Source organism: Polypterus senegalus, chromosome 17, assembly GCF_016835505.1.
Source record: "Polypterus senegalus isolate Bchr_013 chromosome 17, ASM1683550v1, whole genome shotgun sequence".
Lineage (NCBI taxonomy): Eukaryota > Metazoa > Chordata > Cladistia > Polypteriformes > Polypteridae > Polypterus > Polypterus senegalus.
In genome coordinates this window covers 89,600,319-89,622,037 of record NC_053170.1, presented here as the reverse complement: position 1 = coordinate 89,622,037, position 21,719 = coordinate 89,600,319, and the positions used below count along the sequence as shown (strand labels likewise).

General features: G+C 38.7%; 1 protein-coding gene across 2 annotated transcripts in view; it reads left to right on the top strand.

The window, feature by feature from the left end:
* LOC120517687 (BAH and coiled-coil domain-containing protein 1-like) overlaps positions 1-21,719 on the top strand; it is an 89,912-nt gene that overhangs the window by 45,509 nt on the left and 22,684 nt on the right. For both annotated transcript variants that reach the window (XM_039740132.1, XM_039740131.1), the window contains exons 6-11: positions 1,361-1,519; positions 5,473-5,702; positions 8,439-8,781; positions 13,913-14,785; positions 19,257-19,423; positions 19,781-19,917. In XM_039740132.1, the coding sequence (XP_039596066.1) occupies positions 1,361-1,519; positions 5,473-5,702; positions 8,439-8,781; positions 13,913-14,785; positions 19,257-19,423; positions 19,781-19,917 (1,909 nt within the window). The remainder of the gene's footprint in view (positions 1-1,360; positions 1,520-5,472; positions 5,703-8,438; positions 8,782-13,912; positions 14,786-19,256; positions 19,424-19,780; positions 19,918-21,719) is intronic.

Below are 21,719 nucleotides of genomic sequence, written 5' to 3'. Positions count from 1 at the left end.
CTATACAACAAGAGTGTAATTTCTGTCAAGCTCCGATTACAGAATGCATGCACACTGTTCCCTAACCTTTCTGATTCATTAGGAGTTTGGTGGTTCATACTTTTCTGCCATGTTATCATACATGGTGGTCCTGATCTAATTATGCAGATCCAGATCGTCTGGATGACTTTGATTTACGCGGGGACGATTCCAGTTCGGCGTGAAGACGATTCTTCATGTCGTCAGTTCTCACACTTCTTGATGGTCAAGGATTTTTCGGGTGATTTTCTATGTCATAAACTTAATAAGTTATAGTGTAATGAAAATTGTATAATTAGATCTGGACCACCCTATATTTAGCAAGTAAGATATTATAAAATAAATACATATGTAGAGTTCAGCTCATTTGAGCCATCCATGCTGTATTTATACCTGAACAATTAGTTAAGCCTGAAGAGACAAAAAGCAAGTCTTATTGGATCAGCATATTCTCAGGAGTATATCTGCAGTGTAAAAGACATTATTCACTCAAGTGCAGGTTCCATTGTTTTAGGTAGTGATTCCTTAATGTGGTCTTCATATAAAGCTCCCAAAGATTTCACTTGTTCTTGTGGATATTTTGGTCCATTGTTTGAGGCACCCAATTTTGCAGCCTGCTACGGATTATTAGTGGTGTGACTAAAGCTACAGTTTAACTCCTGTTACTCCTCTAGCATTGCTTTCCTAGTTGTCCTGAGAAACGTTTGATTAAGTTCTCAGCATGCCCTTAGAATGGCAGCAGTCTTAAAGCAGTATGGTGCCTTTCTGTTATCACCCTGGTGTGCTTGATTATATAAGATCAAATGAAAACATATGTAGGGGTACAGGGTGAATCCAGCCAACCAAAGTGTCTCCTTAGAATTAATATTACAGCTTACACATTTGCAGCTAGTGAGTGATTTCTTCTTGACAAAGCTGCACCTCCATCGCTTTCATCAGACTTTTGTTTGCTTTTGTCTGCTGCTAGAAACTCAAGAAATACATCTTCCTAAATTCCTGTGCTGTGGGAGTTTTACATTCTGTAGTTTTTAATATGTGTAAGGTCATCTCACAAAAGTGGGCAGTGTGGGTGTATCCTCTGCACTGGGCATCTGAGAATACTGTAGTTGTGTTTTCTCCCACATGCAGTCTCTGACTAGCCAGATATCATTGTTTTTGAACCTCTTAGCACTACCCACAGGGCCACATCTGCTTTGCAGCTGGTTGGAGTACTTTCCCATGTAGCCACATTCCTAAGTATTAAAAAGTGTAGGGACAAGGCTATTGTTACAAAGACATTAAAAAATAGAATGAACTATTGTGTGCCTTTCCTTCCTCAAGGTTCCATCTTTTTTCTTTACAGGAATTAGCCATGCAGCTCTTCACCAGAATCTACCACCTGGTTTCTCAACAGCAATGTCTAGTCCCCTACAACCTGTCCTGCCACTGCCCCAAGATCCATCTGCTCAACTGGTTGTGCTGCCAACAGAACCCCCCTCCCACTCTGCTAAGCATCATCTGGGTAAAAGCAGTTAACATTATTTTTACTGTGGATCTTGCTGATAATTCAATTGTAGAGCCAGTCCTTTGTGTTTATTTTTTTTGCTTTGATTTTTGCCAAGTGCAAAGAAAAATGCAGTAAAACTGGAACATCACATATAGGTTATTTTAGCCCAGTTGAATATGGCAAAAACATTCAAGATGTATAAAAAATGTAGTGCTGAATTAAAAAAAAGAATAATGGGACAAGAGAACCTAAAAGTAACAAGTAAACACAAAAGAAACCAAGACTGATTTTTACTCATGAACTGAGCAATCAATGTGCTTTCCTCCCATTCTAACATTCAAGAAATGGTTCTCTATCTTGTATCTCCTTATCTTAAAATATTTTCTGTCTATGCCTCTGACTTCACTACCTCCCTGTCACTGAGCCTTTCCCTTAATGAGCCTCTCAGCTTCAGCCTCACAATGGGGTTACTTTGAGTCCCCTGGATATTGTACACTCCTAAGGACATCAGAACGGTTTATGGCATCCTATTTTTCTACCACAAAATTTGTGCTTAAGCCTGTCTTATAGTTCTGGATTTTTTTTTTGCCTTCTTCCCAGTTAGCCTTTTGCTTGAAGTATTAACTTCTTTCAGGAGTCACTCCTGAAAAGATGTAGCTAACCACCCCATGGTAGCCCCAATGCTTGCCACTTTCCAGCTGAGCAGAAACGTGTACTCCAAGAACCTTTCTTTTCTTATTTTATTTTTTTGCATTGCTTTGAAATCTTACACTGTATAAAAAGTGTTGTACTGCATCATGTTTCTTACTTTATTAAATATACCCAATTGGATTACCAAATGCTTTAAGGTAAAATTGTGCTGGTGAATAGCCCATGATCACATCGTACAACACAACACAAAGCAAGTCCCATTCTGCACCCCAACCTTTTGCATAATGATGTGACTGTATGAATGTACAAAGCACATATTCCTGAATGTGGTAGGAGTAATAAAACTTGATGGTAAAATTGGACATTGAAAGATTACATCTTTTCTGCTATCTTTCCTCACAGGCAAATAAACATGTTTATGGACACGTTCATTTTTACCATTATTTATCCTTTTCTTGAAAAATATGATGAGCAACCCTAATGTAGTTGTCATTAGGCTTATACACCTCTGTTCACCAAAAATTATTCCCATTAGTGAATTATTTGTTTTATAATATATGGGATGAAATACATGCGAGTTTACACGAAGTTCCCGCTATAAATTCTGTCTAGCTGTGACTTCCTCTTAGAATCCCTTAGCTACTTCAGTTAGGAGTTTTGAGTTGGGTGTAGATCTTCAGCTAAGTCCTGTACCAGACAATTTAGCTACATGGTGTTAAACCCTGAAATCGAAGGTCCTGCCTGTGCACACAGACCACCTTATTCTCATTCTAGAATCAAAGCAATTATTTTTAAAAGCAAGAAGGGTAATTGCATGTACCTGCTAACTGCATGAAATTGCAAGGCACACTTTAGATGGAAATAAGCAAATCAGCTGCAGCTAATTGCCCATTTCTGCCTAATTGCATGAAACTGTTAGCAAAATGTACTATGCAATTTAGAGGAATTTACTGCAGGTAGAAGAGCCTCATGATAAGGTAACTATGATACATTAAAGGAGAGGTGCTTATTTTCTTTTCTTTTCTTTCTTTCTTGTCTCCTGATCCCTCCACTTCTTTCCATTGTGCATTATTGGAAAAGGCACTGACACCTCTGGTGGTGGTTATATGGCACAGCCTCTCCAAACGGCCATAAATTTGTTATTTGTGACCTTCAGCCTGAGTTACTTTGGGCCAGAGGAACCAGGAATAAGATCATCATCACTCAGCTTCAGAGGAAATAACAATACACTTGAGCAACAGAAGAAAAACAAAAAGTACTTCGGTGGGGGTGGGGGTGAGGATAAATAAATAAAATGAAGCTTGAACGAATCTGCCATGTGAGCGCCCCTGTTTAGCAAACAGGCTGTAAAATTTAATTAGTTTTCAGTCTTCACTTATATATTTCCTTCCTTGCTCAATAGGAGTTCCAGTTGAAAAAGGAAGTGTAGCCACAAAGCCTTTCCCCTGAGAAACATTATCCTAGTCAGGGTAATCGTTTAGAACAAATGTTCCTGGACCTAAACAGGAGGAGGGAGGGATTTATTGCAGGTATTAATAAATATCATAGCAATACACTTTTAGATAAAAAGGCGGGACTACTAAGACTATGGAATGCTTTATCATAGAGTTATATGACCATTGTTAACATGTATCATACTGATGTCTTGGGTCAAATCGGCAGGGGACATATAATCATTTTGGGACATGGGAACCAAGTTCCCCGCCAGGCTCCAGGCTTGCAGCCTGGCTCTGTGTGGGAGTGGGAGAACATGGCTATTATTCTTTGTTCCTCTAGGACATTTAAATCAAGACAGGTTGTCATCTCCAGCAATCCATCGTCTTCCCACCAGTTAATTATCTAGTGACGACATTACTGTTTCCAGCCTCCTGACAGCAGGTGGTGCCAGTTGTTATAATGGGACCTTGACTAATTTATTTTTAGGGTCAGCATGATCTCTGAGGAGCTGACATGAAGCAAAAACAATCCCTATAATAATGCTTCTCATGCTGCAGCATTACCACCTTAACAAGGCAGAGTAACATTTCCATAGCACGTATCACTGAAATGCTGGCTATGTTGAGAGAGTAATTATGTCGCATTGGTGGGCATAAAAATCTTGGAGATTATTCACAAGAGGTATTAGGAGCACAGCATCCAGTGTTTCGCTTTTCGCCTTCTTTTTTTAATGTCCCTTAACACCTATGATGAAGCCTGAACTTTGCTGTGGTCATGATTTCCTTGCAATAATGTATTTTCCATATAATGTAGTCAGAAAATTAGAAACTGCATAGATAATATGAATAATGTAGAAATATAAAACTTGTACATTCTCTGAACAAGGTGTTTAACATACTTAGTATCAAAATGTATACTTGTACGTGCAATTTACAAATGTAATTTCAGCAAGTATAAGAATAATATAACAATTAATGTCTCACTGAATTAATTAGCATACTAATTATTTAACATTCCTTGCTTTCAATAAAGGCTCAATACTAGTGTTGCCTTTATTCTTAGGTATTCTTTTAAAATCTTGCCAATGCCTTTTCCCCTGAATTTCTAATGTAATGCAGTGTCAGCTCCTATTGCACCTGTGAGATTCTGTTTGGTAACACAGTTACAGTTTGGTACACAGGGGCAGGGCAGGGATAAATAACGGTGTGTTTTTTTTTAAATCCACTTTGCATGCTTTTGGGAAATCTGTTAAAGGGTTAGTGAAGTAATGCTAAATTTCTCAGAAATTTTGGCAATGACATACAAGGCATGTCAATTACCAGATAAACCAATACAAATTATTCTGGAAACTTCAGTACCACTTTCATCAGACAGATAATCTGTCAACACAGAAGATGGACATGGATTCTGCTCTTTAGTAATTCAGGGTGAAGCTTATATGTCTTTCTCCTTTGTATAACCTGAGAATTTTTAACTGCTGGCAAAGTTAAATAACTTGTATACCATCTTCTCCCCAAACTTGTGCTTTTCCAGACTAGTGACTGTCTTTAGGCACATAGTAAACTCATTCTCATGTTTGTGTCTTTGTCAGGATGTAAAAAGAAATTACACTTTTTTTTCTCCTTTTGTCATGTGTACAGGTAGTTACACTCTGATGACATCATTTATAGCATTGCTGTATATGCTGTGTTAACAAGAATGTAAAAGTTGAAGCTTTTCCCCCCAAGTATTTTTTCATACATTTTCTGTTTTCCAAGGTTTGTTTGGTTTGCTTTGGAAAAGTTTTACCAAGACACTTCTTTTGGTACTGTTACTAAGCACTTGGAAAGGGTGAAGGGAATGCAGTTAAACACTGATCTCTACATTTCTCTGTTTCACAGATGTCATGGAGCAGCCATCCCTCTGGCCTCCGATGTATGGAACCCGTGGCCCTGGCTCTCACATGCAGCACCCCGCACAACTTCCCACCATGTACTCCCGCTCACAGTTTTTGCGCCAGCAAGAATTATATGCTCTACAGCAGCATCAACAACAACAGCAGCAGCAACAGCAGCAACAGCAGAGGGCTGCACAAAATGCAGACTTACAACAGCGGCAGAGTCACCTGCAGGTAGTTTAAATCTTTTTGCTCTGTACTACATTACACTTCTCTTTGTTGCCTTATCCATTGTATGTCCGATGTCATTTTGCTCAGTGGGGTAATGTATAACAGGTTCTGTGTCGGATTCTGTATATAGTCTGTTACTTCTTTTAATGTGCTACTCAGCACTTGAGAAAGTCAGCTACACATTGTCTTATAGTGTCTGCTACATCCGCCTGTGTCAGTCTGCATTGTGAGATGTTATACACTCACTTATATTACTTTGTGTTGGGGGTCTGATACACTGATTGGGTCTCTCTGTATTGTACTTTTTTTTTTTTTTTAAATATTCTTATTGATTTTAACTAATCTGTATTATACATTTAAACGCAAACTTTTGTTGTGAGCTTTGCTACACCTTTTGTGTTGCGGTGTGCTGAACTCATCAGGCAACTTTTCGTTGTGAGCACAAATATACAGTATATATATTATACAGACGCTTTGATCAATTAGATACTGATCAAAATTGGCCAATTTTTACTTAAAAAAAAAAACAGTCAGTGATCGGTAAAAAGGCTGATCACAAAAAAAGACTGTTCAGCCCCTGCTTCTCTAAGCTTTACGGTAATTTAGTTGTAGTACTCCTTAATGGGAGGTGTAATGGTAGTTGAGCCAGCATGTCTTTTTTTTTTTTTTCTCCATTCCATTTTGCAGCAAACTTCCTTCAGTGTAAACAAGGTGTAGCAAGGGGAAGCTTGTTTTAGCAGTGAACGGGAGGCTATTGGTATAAGCCCTTAAGTTAAAGAAAGTTGAGTAATAAACTGGAAAAAAAAGGAACCGGAAAAGTCATCCTGTACAACTACAGTAGTTTAAAATGCAGCAGCTTACACTTTTAATTGGAGAAAGAAAAGATAAAGGTTAATTTGAAATTGCTGCTTAGTAACCAATAGACTTTTTTTTAAAGATTTGTGTTTATTATTTGTTGCTGTGTGTCATACAGCATAAGTTTTGGTGAGAAACAAGTACTACATAACTAAAATGGTAATCCATCCATTATCCAACCTGCCATATCCCAACAACAGTGTCACGGGGGTCTGCTGGAGCCAATCCCAGCCAGCACAGGGCGCAAGGCAGGAAACAAACAAACCAACCCTGGGCAGGACGCCAGCCCACCGTAGGCCGCGCATGCGCGCGCATGCACACACACACACACACACACACTAGGGACAGTTAATTCCGAATGTCTAGTTGATACACTGAAGAAAAAAAAAAACACACCTGTATAAATATATAATAAATGTGTATTTTAATAGCAAATAGCCGTAATCCAATTAATTATTTAAAATGTATAAATGCATGTATACTTACATTTAAGCAGTATTTAATTGTGTGAGAATACACACACATACATATATATATATATAAAGCCTTGTTTGAGCTCGATACATTACAGAATAGGACAGCTTGTAATTATAAGAAGCATTTTATTTTCTTCTATGCCATAAGTTTTATGGATATTTTTGTACATTTAGTTAAAGTATATATTTTATGGAATTTTTTTTTATTTTAATATTTTATGGTCACTAAACAATAACCACACAGAATTTCCCACTTGCGGTCTATAGTTTAATTATAAAAATGCACTTTAATATAGCACATAAAATTTCTGTTTGTCTGGTTATGCGGTAGATTAGTGTAAAAAAAAAATGTTTAAAGGGATAAAGAAAAACTTTTTTATAAATCCAAATTTGTATCTGAATCGACCGATCTAGTAACATGTAGTCAGTGATCAGCTTTACAAAATCAGATTGGAGCATTCCTAATATATTATAAATATGTAAATATTAGATTATGTTTTAATATTTTTACAATTCTTTTTTCTTTGAGTTTCTGTAAAGTTTTAATTCCCCCTTGTAGACAAAGTATCTATCTCTTCAGATTGTATCACTCTTTATTGTGAGCTCTGCCAAGCTCATTGTATTAGTTTATGTTATGAGGGATACTACATATGTAATCATGTTTCACTGCATGTAGGACAACATGCTAAACCCTTCAGTGAGAGCTGTTCTCTCTATTCAAATATTAAGGCATTTAATTTAAAACAAGGTTATAGACTACGTTTAATCACTGATGTGTTATATAATATAATAGTAATCACGCCTGTGCTCCAAATAAAGATACTTTTTTTAAAAAACATATAATGTAAGTAAAGCATTAAGCATGCAAATGGTGTTTACAGTGAAACTACTATATACTGGAAATTAAATCTTTAACATTTCTACCTGTGTATCTTTGGACTCATTCATGTCGGGTAAACATCGTCAATATAAAATACATAGTCATTTGACATGATACTGGCTCCTTTAGCCACTTTGACACTATACCCAAGTTTCTTGAGTTACACATATAAAACAGTAAAGTTGCATCATGATGTAGTGTCAAAACTCAATATTGGAAGCATCAATAACTTAGTATATTAAAAACAATAAAAATACATGGATGTAATGTGTTTTTATCTCATTCAATTTTCCGCTTCTCACAAAACTTCTGTTTGAATTTGTAAGAAGGGTCACTGATCATTAGTTCATGAAAAAGTGTTGTAGTTCATAGATTTATGTAAAGTTGATTGTACTGATTTGGGAATTCATTGTAAGCAGATATATTGTATGTGGTTCTTTAAGGATAAAAATAACACAAATGTAAATTACAATGAAAATTAAGATCTTGATATCTGCATTAATTTTTTGGTCTTTCATTCCTGTGTAGCCCCTCCGGAAACAAGAGGAAACCACCTTGGAACTTGAAGAGCTGCTGTCAGAGAGAAGTCTGAAACACACAAAGCCATTCAGTTTTCCCACCACCAAAAATATGCCATCACCAGGAGGTTGTGGCAACAGGCTTTCCCCCTGTTGCCCTTCGCCCTCCCTGCGGCCCCATGCCAAAAGTAATCCATGTACACCTTGCCCCATTCCAAATCCCAGTCCTGCTACAGCACCCCGCTCTCCAGCTCTCAGTCCAACTCCATCACATTCCTCCAAGGGGAAAGAGACACAGGAAAAGAGACCTGAGGGACAGCCACCACAGGATTACCCACAGTCCCTTGAACCAGGTAAGTTAAATACTTAAAAGGTACTTTACTTAGAAATGTGAGAAAATATTTATTGTTGTAGATCTGTAAAATGACATTCCACATATTAAGTTGGTAGGCATTGTCAGGATCTGCAAAGCTAATTAGTCATGTGATGCTTATCACAGTTCTCTCTCCTTTTTTATTCTCTTCATGTAGCTCTTCTACCAGGATACAAGACTGACCAAATAATTTTTTTTCAGTTTTGTCAAAAAGTGAAAACAAACTAAAATCTTCAAAAATGCATAATGCCACATCCAAAACATGCAGAACTTTGAAAAAGATTTTGAGCCAAACTCAAATTTTAAACTGATACCCATCATGCATTTCAATTTAACTAGTATAATAATAAATACTAGGGGCCTTGGCCCCCTGCTCACTTCACTTGCCAACCCCCAGGGTTGCAGATGAGCGTCAGGGCACCCCTACATCAGAGAAAGCGAAACACTAGAATTATCAAAGCTTATGAGAAAATTCGTAATCTGGCCCACCTTAAATCCGTTCGCACCTCTCCATTCAGTGTCTTTTGTGTTGTAAATGTGTCGATAATCAAATAATCATTAGCAGTAAGCATACCATCCCCCCTCCCCCCACTGCCGGAGAAACTGCAAAAACCTCTCCCAACTGTTTGTCCCTTGTTTATCAGGGAGTCAGGTTGAGCTGCATAGGCTAAAAAAATATATTGTTATTTGGAACACGTGTATTTCACGTGTTCCGTGTCTACAAAGATCTATGTAAGTGTAGGATGACAGAAATGTTGAACGCATACATAAAAAACAAACTTTTTCCATGTTTTAGTACTAATGACAAAGTGTAGACATGAAGTGTATAATGCGTAAAGACTGAAGTCCAAATATCAAATAAACACTTTCACAAAAGGTACAAGTATAACACAACAAGTGCTTTACGGGTTCAACCCCGGACGAGTCCGTTTTGAGAAGTGAGCTACTCTTAATTCTTACTAGTTTAGAGTAAAAACATACATTTCATTTCAGTCTGTAACAGCCAGTGTAAATTTATGATTCTTGGAAAGGTTAGCATTTTTTTATTCAGTTTTATGTTCTCGGTCACGTTCACACTCGCCCTGATCTGACACTGTTGTTTTCAAATAAAGACGAGCTATAACAGAGGTGAACACAGATCGGAGAAAGAGAACACAAGCCCTCCCCGCAAAAAACGTCCTCTCACATATAAGAACAATGCAGCTGCACCAGGCATAAAGGCGAAAGATGGCACCGTTTGGATACAGGACGAAGTCCGGCATTATCATGCCAGTCAGTCTGCCCCACACCTGTCCTTGAAAGAAACAGCACGGCTTACAGAGCTCACCAACATATCATGCAAACTCCTGTTTGTGATTATGTTTTGTGATGGTCTTTACAGAAGAGGCATTTATGTGTTACTTATATAAATGCCAGGTCGAATGTTATCTAACTCGAGATATTTACTTACCTTCCTACAACGTAAAGTCACAAGTAGACTGCAGAGCTTCCTTGGTTTGATCGGCAAGGGCATCCTCACAAATTACACGTGTAATGCCACAAAAAATGCCTTCTGACGCTACTACGCGAGCAATTGTACGAGAATGCAGTTAGACTTATTTTTAGGCATATGCACTGTCCAGATCTAAACACTAGTGTGGAGAGTCGCTCACGTACCGAAGAGTCTCAGAAAGTCTTTCTCCCGTGGGGCAACTGGGATCTTTTCCTGAAAAAGATCAAACACAGTTGTGTAGGGTGAGACAGGGGCTTCCACCTGCAGCTGAAGTCACTTCGCTACACATGTACTGTGTCAGCGTGCCCGTGTCGATCAAACACAGGAAGCTCTGCAGTTTACTTGTGACTTTACGCTGTAGGGAAATAAGTAAATAAATTAAGGTAAATAACATTCGATCTGACTTTTATATACAAAGTACACTGGAAAAGTGTGACGGCAGCTCCCACCTCCAGCTATAGACTCTTCAGTACATTAGCGTCTCTCCACGCTAGTATTTAGATCTGGACGGTGCATGTGTCCAAAAAAAAAAAAAGGTCTGACTGCATTCTCGTACAATTGCTTGTGTACTAAAGTGTCAGCAGACACTTTTCGTGGCATTACACGTGTATTTTTTGAGCATGCCTGTGTCAATCAAACACAGGAAGCTCTGCAGTCTACTTGTGACTTTACACTGTAGGAAATAAGTAAAAAAATCACAGTAAATAACATTCGATCTGGCTTTTATGTAAGTAACATATAAATGTTAATGATTTGGGCACATGCACCAGCAAGATCTAAACACTAACGTGGAGAGTCGCTCGCGTACTGAAGAAAGCAAATATTTTTCAATTATTCTATTATCTCTCTTCGGCAGATACTGCTTCTAGTATATACTGTATATAAAATTTCTGATATACAGTATTAGTGTGTAGTGTGGTTAGTCTAGTCAATTTATATAAATGCAAAGAATTATTATTATTATAACTGTACTGAATGTGTAAAATATTGCTTGTTTAATTTCCAAAATTGAGTCAGTGTCCCAACTTGTTAAATTAAGTACTCTGTGCCATCTGTGCCATAATTGGTGAGTCCTACCACAGAAATCACTCTTCACATGATTCTGGCAACTGTGACCTACTGTTTTGGGACCAGTGTTGGTGAATATGTACCAGTTCATTTAGACTAACACTAACAGAAGTGTTTAGTCGGATCCAGTTTTAAAGTAAACCATGTCCTAATTTTCAAGCACCACACTGAGAATGACACTCGCTTGCTCTTTCAAAGGATGTATCCTAACCCTAGAAGAATGTCCTGTCATCTTTTTTGTGGGATAAATTATCTAAATATTTTGTATCTGCCTATTATATAACTGGAAATTTGCTCCACGGGTGACTGTGAAGTCAAAGGGTTTGGTAGTTGATAACAATATGAATTCATAATTAGAATAATGAAAACATTTTTTGAACTGCAAAGGTTTTCTCTGAAAAATTATATGCACTCATTTTAGCCCCCCCTTGCAAATTCACCAATGTTTTTGCTGTACTTGGATGAGTGGTTTGGTACCGTGGTAATACCATCTGAATTTACTGTATTAAGGTAGCTTCTGGCCATTAAGTATATCACCTTCTGTGAAGATGTGAGAATTGGCTTAGTGACATCATTTCTATGCATACATGCATGTTTACATTGGGCCAATAACAGAAGTTGCTTAATCCAATTAAGAATTACTCTCTCATCCAATTACAGCTAGAAGTGGACTCTAGCAATGGTTTAATGTGGCAAGGTTCTCTGAAAGTGGACAGCATCATGGCCTCCCTTGCATCATTTTGTTAATTTACCAAGTTTATCTTCACCTTTATCATGGCAATTTCCTGTTGATCGCGTAGATTTTATGTCTTGACTCATCGTAATTGACTGTCTGAAGTAAATGATAATTTCATCCTGAACCAAATAAGAAGTGCAGCAGAAGAGTTTCTTAGGTAATGCCACTTTCTCATAGCATTGTGGTCTCAGATTCAGGGCTGAGCTGTATGGATTCTGAATGGTCTTCCTATGTTTGCACGTGTTCTTATTTGGAACACATTTCTTTCAAAAATGCTCTTGTTATAATATGTTGACTTATGCAGTTGAATATAAATAACACTGTGTTTGTGTGAATCTCATTACTGGCTATTGGTTTGAATAAACCAACTGACAAATTAACCTAAATATGATTCAAAATACATCTATATTTGTAATCTTTAAAATAGAACAAAATATCCAAAAGCATGACACCACTAACTGAACAAACGCTAGCTGGCCCTTACTAAATTTTAACTTATGCATTAGGATTTTTTTATATTGTTATTTTTCTCAAGGACAAAAATGAAACAAGGCGTTATCAGGGTCAGGCAGCTGGAACCAAGGCCTGTGATTTTTACAATAAACCAGACTCCATGCTCAAACCTTTTATAGAAAAATAACTTCATAAATCATGCTTCATATCTATGTGAAGCTCTACAGTGGGTGAAAAAGCAGAGCTTTGGGAGCACTTAAGGTCAGCAAGACAGAAAACAAGGCCTCCTTATCCTTCAGGGCTCTTTGAGCAGGAGGCAATCAGAAGGATATGCATTCATCCGACACCTCTATCAGCAGACGGATGGAACCCATCAATAACATGGTATGGAGGACAACAGATCCAGCAGGACATTGCCTCTTGACATGCACACCCTACATTAGCCTTGATACATAGATCTTGACCAATCTAAAGTATGTTTTTTGTTTTATTAACATAAAAAAGGCTCTGGAGCAAAACCTCCACAAAACTGACAAGTTGAATGCATGTGAGCCCTAAGACTATTAAAAAATGTCTGTTTAAAGCAACATGGAGAATTGTTAATATGGAGCAGGCAGAGTTTTGAGCCCCATATGGAGAATACCAGTTTTTATCTTATTCCATGAGTGCCCAAATTTCAAACCGAAGTCCAAAAACACTCTCCATGTACCTGTCGCTGTGCACCAAGTACTAAGAATTGTATGTGGTCCCTCAACAGAATCTAACACCTCACTACTTCCACAACCAAATACCTTCTTCCACTTCTCACTCTATACAACTCTAAGCAACTGACACGCAGGTAAACAGACTTGAGCTGAGAAGTTCTGTTGTAACATGAAAAGATTTGTTGAATTTATTTATTTTCAAAAGTTTAATATTACATAAAATTGTGCTTAACCCAGAGACAAAAGCCCTTTATGGTAGAGATGCAAATCACTTAATTAACATGCATTCCTTGTTGTTTTATCACGAATGGATGTTTTGAGAACCTTGTTGGCAAAATCAGCTGTTAACTGATTACACAAACCGTGAACAGGTGACATAAATGTGTCTCAAAAAGTAGAATTCAGATGTTACCTAATAACATATGCTCTTCTCATTATTTATTAAATTAGTTGTAACTTCAACTGTAGGGGGTGAAAGATTGTATAGAAAAAAGTCCAGTTCAAATTATTCATGATTCCCAAAAATGACATTATTATAGGTCTGTGAATAGACATTTAACTTGTTAAACAGGTATGTGTTGCCTAAATTTGTTAAGTTAAATCAGTTAAGTGATGCTTATCATGGTTTTTTATCCTTTTTTTTATTCTCTCACTTTAGACCTTCCACCAGGATACACATATCCGGAAGTTGCCATGAGTTACAGAAGTAGTATGTCACCCCAAGATATTCGTGCAGCAGAACCTGATGAATTGGAGGCAATGCAGGCAGAGCCTGATGAACCTGTTCCCCAGTCCATAGGTTCAGCAGAAAATGAACTAATAAATGAGAAGGCTGATTCCTCGAGAATATCAGAAGAAGTAGTAGGACCCAAAACCATTGAACTTGGGCAAGTGGAAGTAGTAGGTAGCAGTGACTGTTGTGATCCATCGGAAATGGACTCAAGTGGACTATTTCACTGCCCTAGACCTGAAGAAGATACCTCTAGTTTACCATCGCTCATTCCTGTTACTCCCACCTCTCATTCCCAAGGACCAGTGGAGGTAGAAGACTCAGTGTGCAAACAGGAATTTAGTCTTCAAGACAACGGACAGGAAGAGGAACATGTAAAGAACATACTGGATGAAGAAGACAGAGAGAATTACCATCCTTGCACAAGTCCATGCTCAGTAGGTGACACAAAGGAGACCTCTGATCTGGAGTCAGGGAGAAAAACCCCTACCCCAAAATCTGGGGATCTCTGCAGGAGTCCTTTATCACAGGAGGATGAGCCCAATCATAGCATTTCAGGAAGCGGGACAGACAAGGCAGTAATTGTAAACTGGCACACTGTCTCAAGCACAGGCTTGGATCTGTTGATTGCAGCTGCACTCAATAGTGAAGGAGATAATCCGTTGCTGACACCACCACATTCCTCCAATGCCAACAACCCATCTGTAACTTTGTGTTGTCACCCCAGCCATGGAATAGCTTTGCTCAGTGCACTAGTGGATCTGGAGCTGCAGCAGAGGAAGAGTGAGGCAGAGAGTGAAGGTGAGAGAAAGTTTGGTGCTAATGTCTACTTGGCATGATTACTGCCCATTCATTGTAAAATAATCTCCACATAAGAGGTCAGCTTCATCCTCTTCAAACATTTGTACAGTAGCAAGATGCTTGGTGAACTTGCCAAAACTACAGCAACTGTTATGCTTTTATGGCTGCCAATGGTTCCAGAATCTTCCCTTAACATTTCTGTTACCACAAGAGTATCAGTCTGGAGGGCTACACCTTAAGTATCTGCTGCAGCTATCTGCTTGGTAAACAATAATTCTTATAATAACACATTTTATATATACTGTCTGTCTTATATTCATGCCACCCAACCACACCCTATAACACTCTCTCAATGCAGTTCAGGGTCATGGGATATTATTTGGTTATGTATCCCAGGAATTAATTTGTGGATGCCATAAGTCATTCATAGTTCTAAGTATTTTGCACAAGTTGCTTACATTGTGTGGTGCAAGAATCTAGAAATTCAGAAGGGGACTGCAAGTGAGGCATTTGTTTCAGGTCAGTGAGGCACAGCAGAGCTGTTTTTCATGAAGGATATTTATAGAAGGAGAGCAATGACTGAATATCCTTGGTTTTGTTTTTCTTTCACATGAAAGGCCAGAAGGAAAATAATGTCCCTCTATTAAGTTTTTCCGCCAACACAGTGTGCAGTCTTTGTGTGCACTGGAGATAACAGCAAGCTACCCCACTGCCCCTCCCTCTGGGGATTTACACTGCAGTCCAGCAAAACTACCCCCATCCAGCAACAGTGCAGCTGGATCACTGGCCGCTGGGTAATCCAGGACTTCCTTTCTGTGTGACAGAAGCTTGGCACGTACCATGTAGGTTGCTTCCTTCCTTCCTTCCTTCCTCTCACTTTCTGCCTTTAAATAAAAAAATGTGCAGAGATGAATGGAATTAAATGATAGCTTAGGAGCAGCCAGCTGTAGCCATCTGGATTCAGGCCTTGGCTGGACCTTTGCAACCAAGGTGGTGGGGGGGTAATAAAAAAGATATAGATATTGCTTTTGGGCCTTACCCCAACTAATAACTGGAATGAAAAACTCCATACAAGCCTCTTCCTCATATCAAGTCACGGTTTCTTTTATTGTTCCTGGCATCATTGTGCATGCCTTACATTCACACCTTTAAGAAACTATGGCTGAGGTCTGACAGGACAGATGTTTTCCTCATGACTAAAGAATGGTGTATGGAGGCAGGTGAAGCACCATATAAAAAGAAAATAAAAAAGCATGAAACAAAGTCAGACCTGAATAGACTCCATAGCATAAGGGGGTATCATAAACAGGATAACAAAAGTAACAGTGTTGCACAGTACAGTGTTCAGTCATGTTGAACAGTAGGCAGGTACAAGAGGGTCAACTCCTTCAGCCAATCCTGAGCATGTACTTTAAAATAAAATGCAAATATAAGTATTTGACCTTCCTTAGCTAACCATTCCTACTGTGCATATAACAGGCAACTGACTTGGTTTTGCTACTATCTGAAAGGTTTTGTTTTCTGGAAATTTTGACCCTTTTTGCATGTATAGCTATAAATGGCCAAAGAAAGAAATAATTAACATACTCCGATATCTTGCTTAGTTTGTCTGTTGTGCGAAACAGCTCGGACACAGACAGGCGGCACCGCTGGTTTGCACCCAAACACACGTTTATTCATATTTTCAATGAAATGAGTCCCACACACAACCCAGTGCTCCCGCACCAATCACCCTTCAGTCCAGGCTTCCTCCAGTGCCTCTCTCTCTTCTAACCGCCTCCACTCCTCTCCTCCAGGCTTCGTCCTCTTCCACCCGACTCCAGCTATCGAATGGAGGGAGCCGGCCCCTTTTATATCCACCCACACGTGCTCCAGGTGCCTCCCAGTGAACTTCTGCCAGCACTCCCTGGTATGGCGGAAGTGCACCCGGAAGACCCTGGTCTTCTTCCCCTCAGCACTTCCGAGTCTGGCGGAAGTGCTGAGGACCAGGACTCTCCAGGCATCTGGGCGTCCCCTGGCAGTGACCATGGGCTCCTAGACGGTTGAGCTTCCATGCTCCTTTCCCGTGGTCCCCATAGCCACCAGGGCGGTTGCCCCCTCATGGTGCAGAGGAGGTGTAATCCCTCCTTCAGTCCTTCTGGGCGTCCCGGCTGGGTACCACCCCCAGCCGCTCGCCACACTGTTTGCTGTAAATGAGCATCAGAGGGCAGACTGCTTCTCTGCAAACACATACTACATCCTACCCCTGATCATCTTGATTTTATTTAAATCTTATGGCCTTTCCTTTTTTTTCCCCAGTCAGGGCTGCTAACTGTGGGCAGCCTATGTACCTTAACAAAGGGAAGTCCACCCTTGACAGGAACAGCTTGTTTCTAGACAGTAAGGCCCAGTGGCTCTGGAGGTGCACTGGAATTTAAAAGGATGCAGATTTAGTTTGCACCAATCTCATGTTGAGACAGTCAGAAAGCCATTTAGGTTGCCTGTATTGTACTTATATTTAAAAAATACTATATGCATTATGCTGTTTGAGATACTATTCTTTATGAAAGGTTCTTTATAAAATAGTTTTTTTTTAATAGCCAACATTTAACATTCTCTCACCTTTTCTCACAAATTACCAAATGTATGACCTGATACCAGCATTACAGCGCCGTACAGCCTGCCCAACAGAATGACTTCACATTTGGCTTTTTGACCTCAAGTCTTTTCAAACAGACTGAAGGCCATCCAATGTTGTGGTCGATCACTAATTCTGCTCACTTTGCATTCAATCACTTTTTTATGCTCATGGTTCATTAATCCTTTGCTTAGAATTGATTTTTGTGCCTCTTTCCAGACAGCTATTTATAGAGAATGCCAGGTGGGCATGAACATCCAAACCTTCCGTGCTACTAGTGACATCATAGCATTTTTCTGTCCTGTTGACATCATGAGTTCTCTCAGCTCAAGGACGGAGCTGTTTTTAAGCATATTAGGTCATAGCATTAGCCTTAATGAGCATATATCTTTTGAAAAAGACCTGTCAAGCCTTTCTCAACTAAAGTTACATTGGTCTTTATTATTAACTTTCACACTAGAGGTTATCGTGATACGGTAGAGGCTCTCATTGTAATGTATGGTGAAACCTCTTAGATTCCCCACCAACTTTCACTTGCCATTTTACAGACAGGTCAGGCCACCTACAGTATAATTTTCAGGGAGAGGTATACTAGAATGAATACTGCAATGATTTGACAGATCTGTTGTCTCAGAGTCCACAGCAACATAATATCCAGAACTGATTCAAAAGGAAAAAGATGTATTATATAGCTCAATGAATGGGGAATAGGTCTAGAAAAGACTTAACTTATGGTGTATACTTCACCTGTGAGACAATATCTGACATATTTTGTGTAGCCTGGGTCTCTATTACAAAAGGACAACAGGAAGTCAAGAAAAGAGCTATAAAATTTATTGCAAGAGACTGCAGAAAATGAGCTACAACAAACATGAGCTGCAACTATATATTAGAGTAGATGATCTTTTTAGCCTAAATAAACAGAAGCACTGTTATGGAATGCATGGTTTAAAATTTTGAACATAATATGGAAGGCTTTAAAACAAATTAATCAGTGGTGACCTATGACAACTAGAAGCATGTTCACAGTTAATTTTGCAGAAATATTACAAGTCACTTTTTCTTATAGCTAACCTAACTTGCATGGAAGCTGTTATCTTGTCTGCATAGTCTCTCTCTTTAAAACTTGTATCTATATCTTGCTTATTACCCAGTTTTGTCCAGTGACATCTCTTAACTATTCAGTACTAACAATAAGTAACAGAAAGGCACTTGGACTTTAAATAATCACTTATTAATATTACAAAACTGCAGTTGCCTTGATGCTGTAAGCCTTAATGCATTTACTTTTCTGATGTTTTTAAATGAAAAACTCAACTAGAGATGTACTTAGAATAACTCTTAGCACAGTATCCCTTCACCTCCCACATGGGGTATGATTAGAGTAGTATAAAAGAAATGGGAGCCAAGAAACACAACAAATCTCTGATTCAGGACAGAGTGCCTTTCAGTCCTAGGGTACCGTGAAACAGCATATGGTCAGCAAATGAATATTCAAGGCTTTTTTAATTCTGAGCCTGTGACTGGCACTTATGTCTTTGCAACAGTGATAAATGAAGGGCAACCACTGGTCTTATTAACCCCCTTTCTCTCTATTGTATAATGGGAAAACAATAGCGTAGCTTTAACTGAGTGCAGTGTAACAGTGTACCCAATATATGGTGCCCTTATAGTGTACCAAAATGTAAAGTGTATGTGCTCCTTATAGTTTAATTCTGGCACTGTGATTCTATTTAGATCATGGTATGCATTTTCCATAAATGCACAATGCTGCCACAAAGCCAAACACTGCCTAATGCCAACAAGCAAATTTAGGAGGTTAATTACCAAAGTCCATTCTTTCATTTACAACAGGAGAGATGCTGACCTTTGATCTTCAGAACCTGGCCACATTGGCAGCAGCTCGGTCTCTTGAGCTAAATCCAGGAGAGGACAACAGTCTTCGAGCATGGAAACGGTGTCCAATTCGACGAGCTTTCAACCTACGGAAAAAATGTACTTGGACTCCTCGTCTGGAACCAGTGAGTAAAATCTCCAACTGAAAGACTGACTGGATTAGTACACAACAAATCTCTTTAAAAAATCCCATATTGAGAACGTGCGTCAGTAAAAAAACAGTTTTTCGACAAACCTTATCAGCCCCAGTTTATTTCATAATGAAGATGGGTCACCTCAGCTTGACATAGAAATGATCCTCAAATTATTCAACCTAGCTATCACAATCCATTTGAATGGTCCCATTTGACTGCCCACCACATACCCACTATCAGGCTGGGGGAAAAAAAAAAAAAAAACTTGGACTGGTCCACCTGTAAGTTAAAATCGGCCTGCTTTTCTGTAGTGAGGACATCAGTGCCTGACTTTTTCACTTTGTACAGGTCTGTCCAGTAAAGGCTGCGATTGAAGGAATGGATGGACAAGAGGTGGCCATGAGGATGAGGCTTGCAGATCTACAGCGCCAGTACAAAGAGAAACAGAAGGAGCTGGCCAAACTGCAAAGGAGGCATGACCATGAGTGAGTCAATAATGTCACAACAGTTCAGAATGTTAAGATGACAACTAAATGTGTCTATTGAGCATGCTGCACTGTTTATTTAGTTTCAGGCTCTTGTTCAGCTATGATCAATCTGTATTCTATAGTGCATAAAACAATTAAGAAAGACATTAATATTATTAGAGAAAGTGAAACAAACAATACATTGCAGACGCATAATAGTAAACACTGGCAGCAGAGCCTGGAAACATCAGCACGTTATAAATGGCAAATGCAAGAACAATGGAGAATGTGAAAAATTTTAAATGTACTGTATATTTTTCAAACTCTGTAAAGAAGAAGCAAGTAACAAATGTTATTTGAAAAGAAAATTCTGTAGAGTGGGCACTAGGGGGTAATTAAGGGTTTTCTGTGGGGGAACTACATGATGACCTTCAGTCTATTTCAAAGGTTGTAGTAATGTACTGTTGTAAGGTGTGCAGTGTCGATGCTTTTACAGAATGTCATTGCAGAACAACCAGTTGATGGAGTTGCCATATACTTAGCATGACTCTTTAGTATTAACTTTTGGGGAGGCCATTAAACGGAAAACTATACTATTCCACTTTAACCTTACAAAGTTCTTCTGTATCTGAGACTGAGAGGTTTTGACGGATGCTGGAGCTGTTACATAAAAATAACTGTACCTCAGATATGAGATAATCATAACTAGAGTCAGATTCATTAAAATAGAGTTCAAAAACAGTACTTTTATTTTCCATTAGGTTGCTAAATGTTTGTTATCCTCCAAGCATTTCTTAGAACAGATAGAGTGAGCTTATTAGTCGCTGAGATGTATTTAAAAGCTATGTTTTGTAGGTGTACACATGAAACATGAAGTTATGCTGGTGAATTATATGTGCTACGGGGAATAAAAAGAAAATGGAGCTTTGAGTTGTCGGTCTGTATGTAGTTATAGAAGTAAAAAACAGTCTGTGCTCAAATGCATAGATTAATTTCTGACGTTTTTGTGATGTACAGTGTCAAATTGGACAAGCAAAGTAAGTAATCCAGTACCTGTCTACAACAGAAGGTTATTTACAGTACAAAAGAAGGTGGTGTATCCCTACCCCATGTTGAAGGGCTGGGCAAATGGAACTATTTAGATGGTGATTTAGCTATGTATAAAAATATACTCATGGTTTTATAAAGCGGGGGTGCATTTAAGATACCATTCTGCAAAGGTTGACCTATTCAGTACAGGGGCAGCTATAAAATACATAAGTGGTAGCAGGTTGACAGTCATACCGAAGGGAGAAGATGTTTGTAATTCATCATCAGTATTATGAGAACAGAGAAAAGTGGAAAGTAAGTGATCTGGAACAAGGACAGTTTTTACCACTCTTGAAGCATACTGAACTGAATTACTTCACTCAGAAAGGGGTCAGCTGTGCAATACTTATGGCCATATACCTTATTAACTTTTGGGAAGTCGCCAACCAATCAAAGACCAAGTTATGTTTTGGTATAAGTGGTAAATTGCAGATTAAAATTAGAAAACAACATTTACTTATTTAGAATTGTTCTAACTTGCTTGAATTGTACCAATGAAGGCAGTCAAGTCTTGTTTTCATTTAGCACAGAATGTCTTGTAAGCTGCCCAACAGCTCTATCATTACATGGTGCAAACATAATCTATGCATCTGTACATTATCCAATGGACAAGCGCAAGGGGAAATATCTATGTCAACATGATTACCTAACAAAAAACCGTGCCCTTGCTTAGCTACAAGTAAGCTAGCCACCGAGGCATTACTATGTCAAGTGAGCCATGTGGTTGTGGG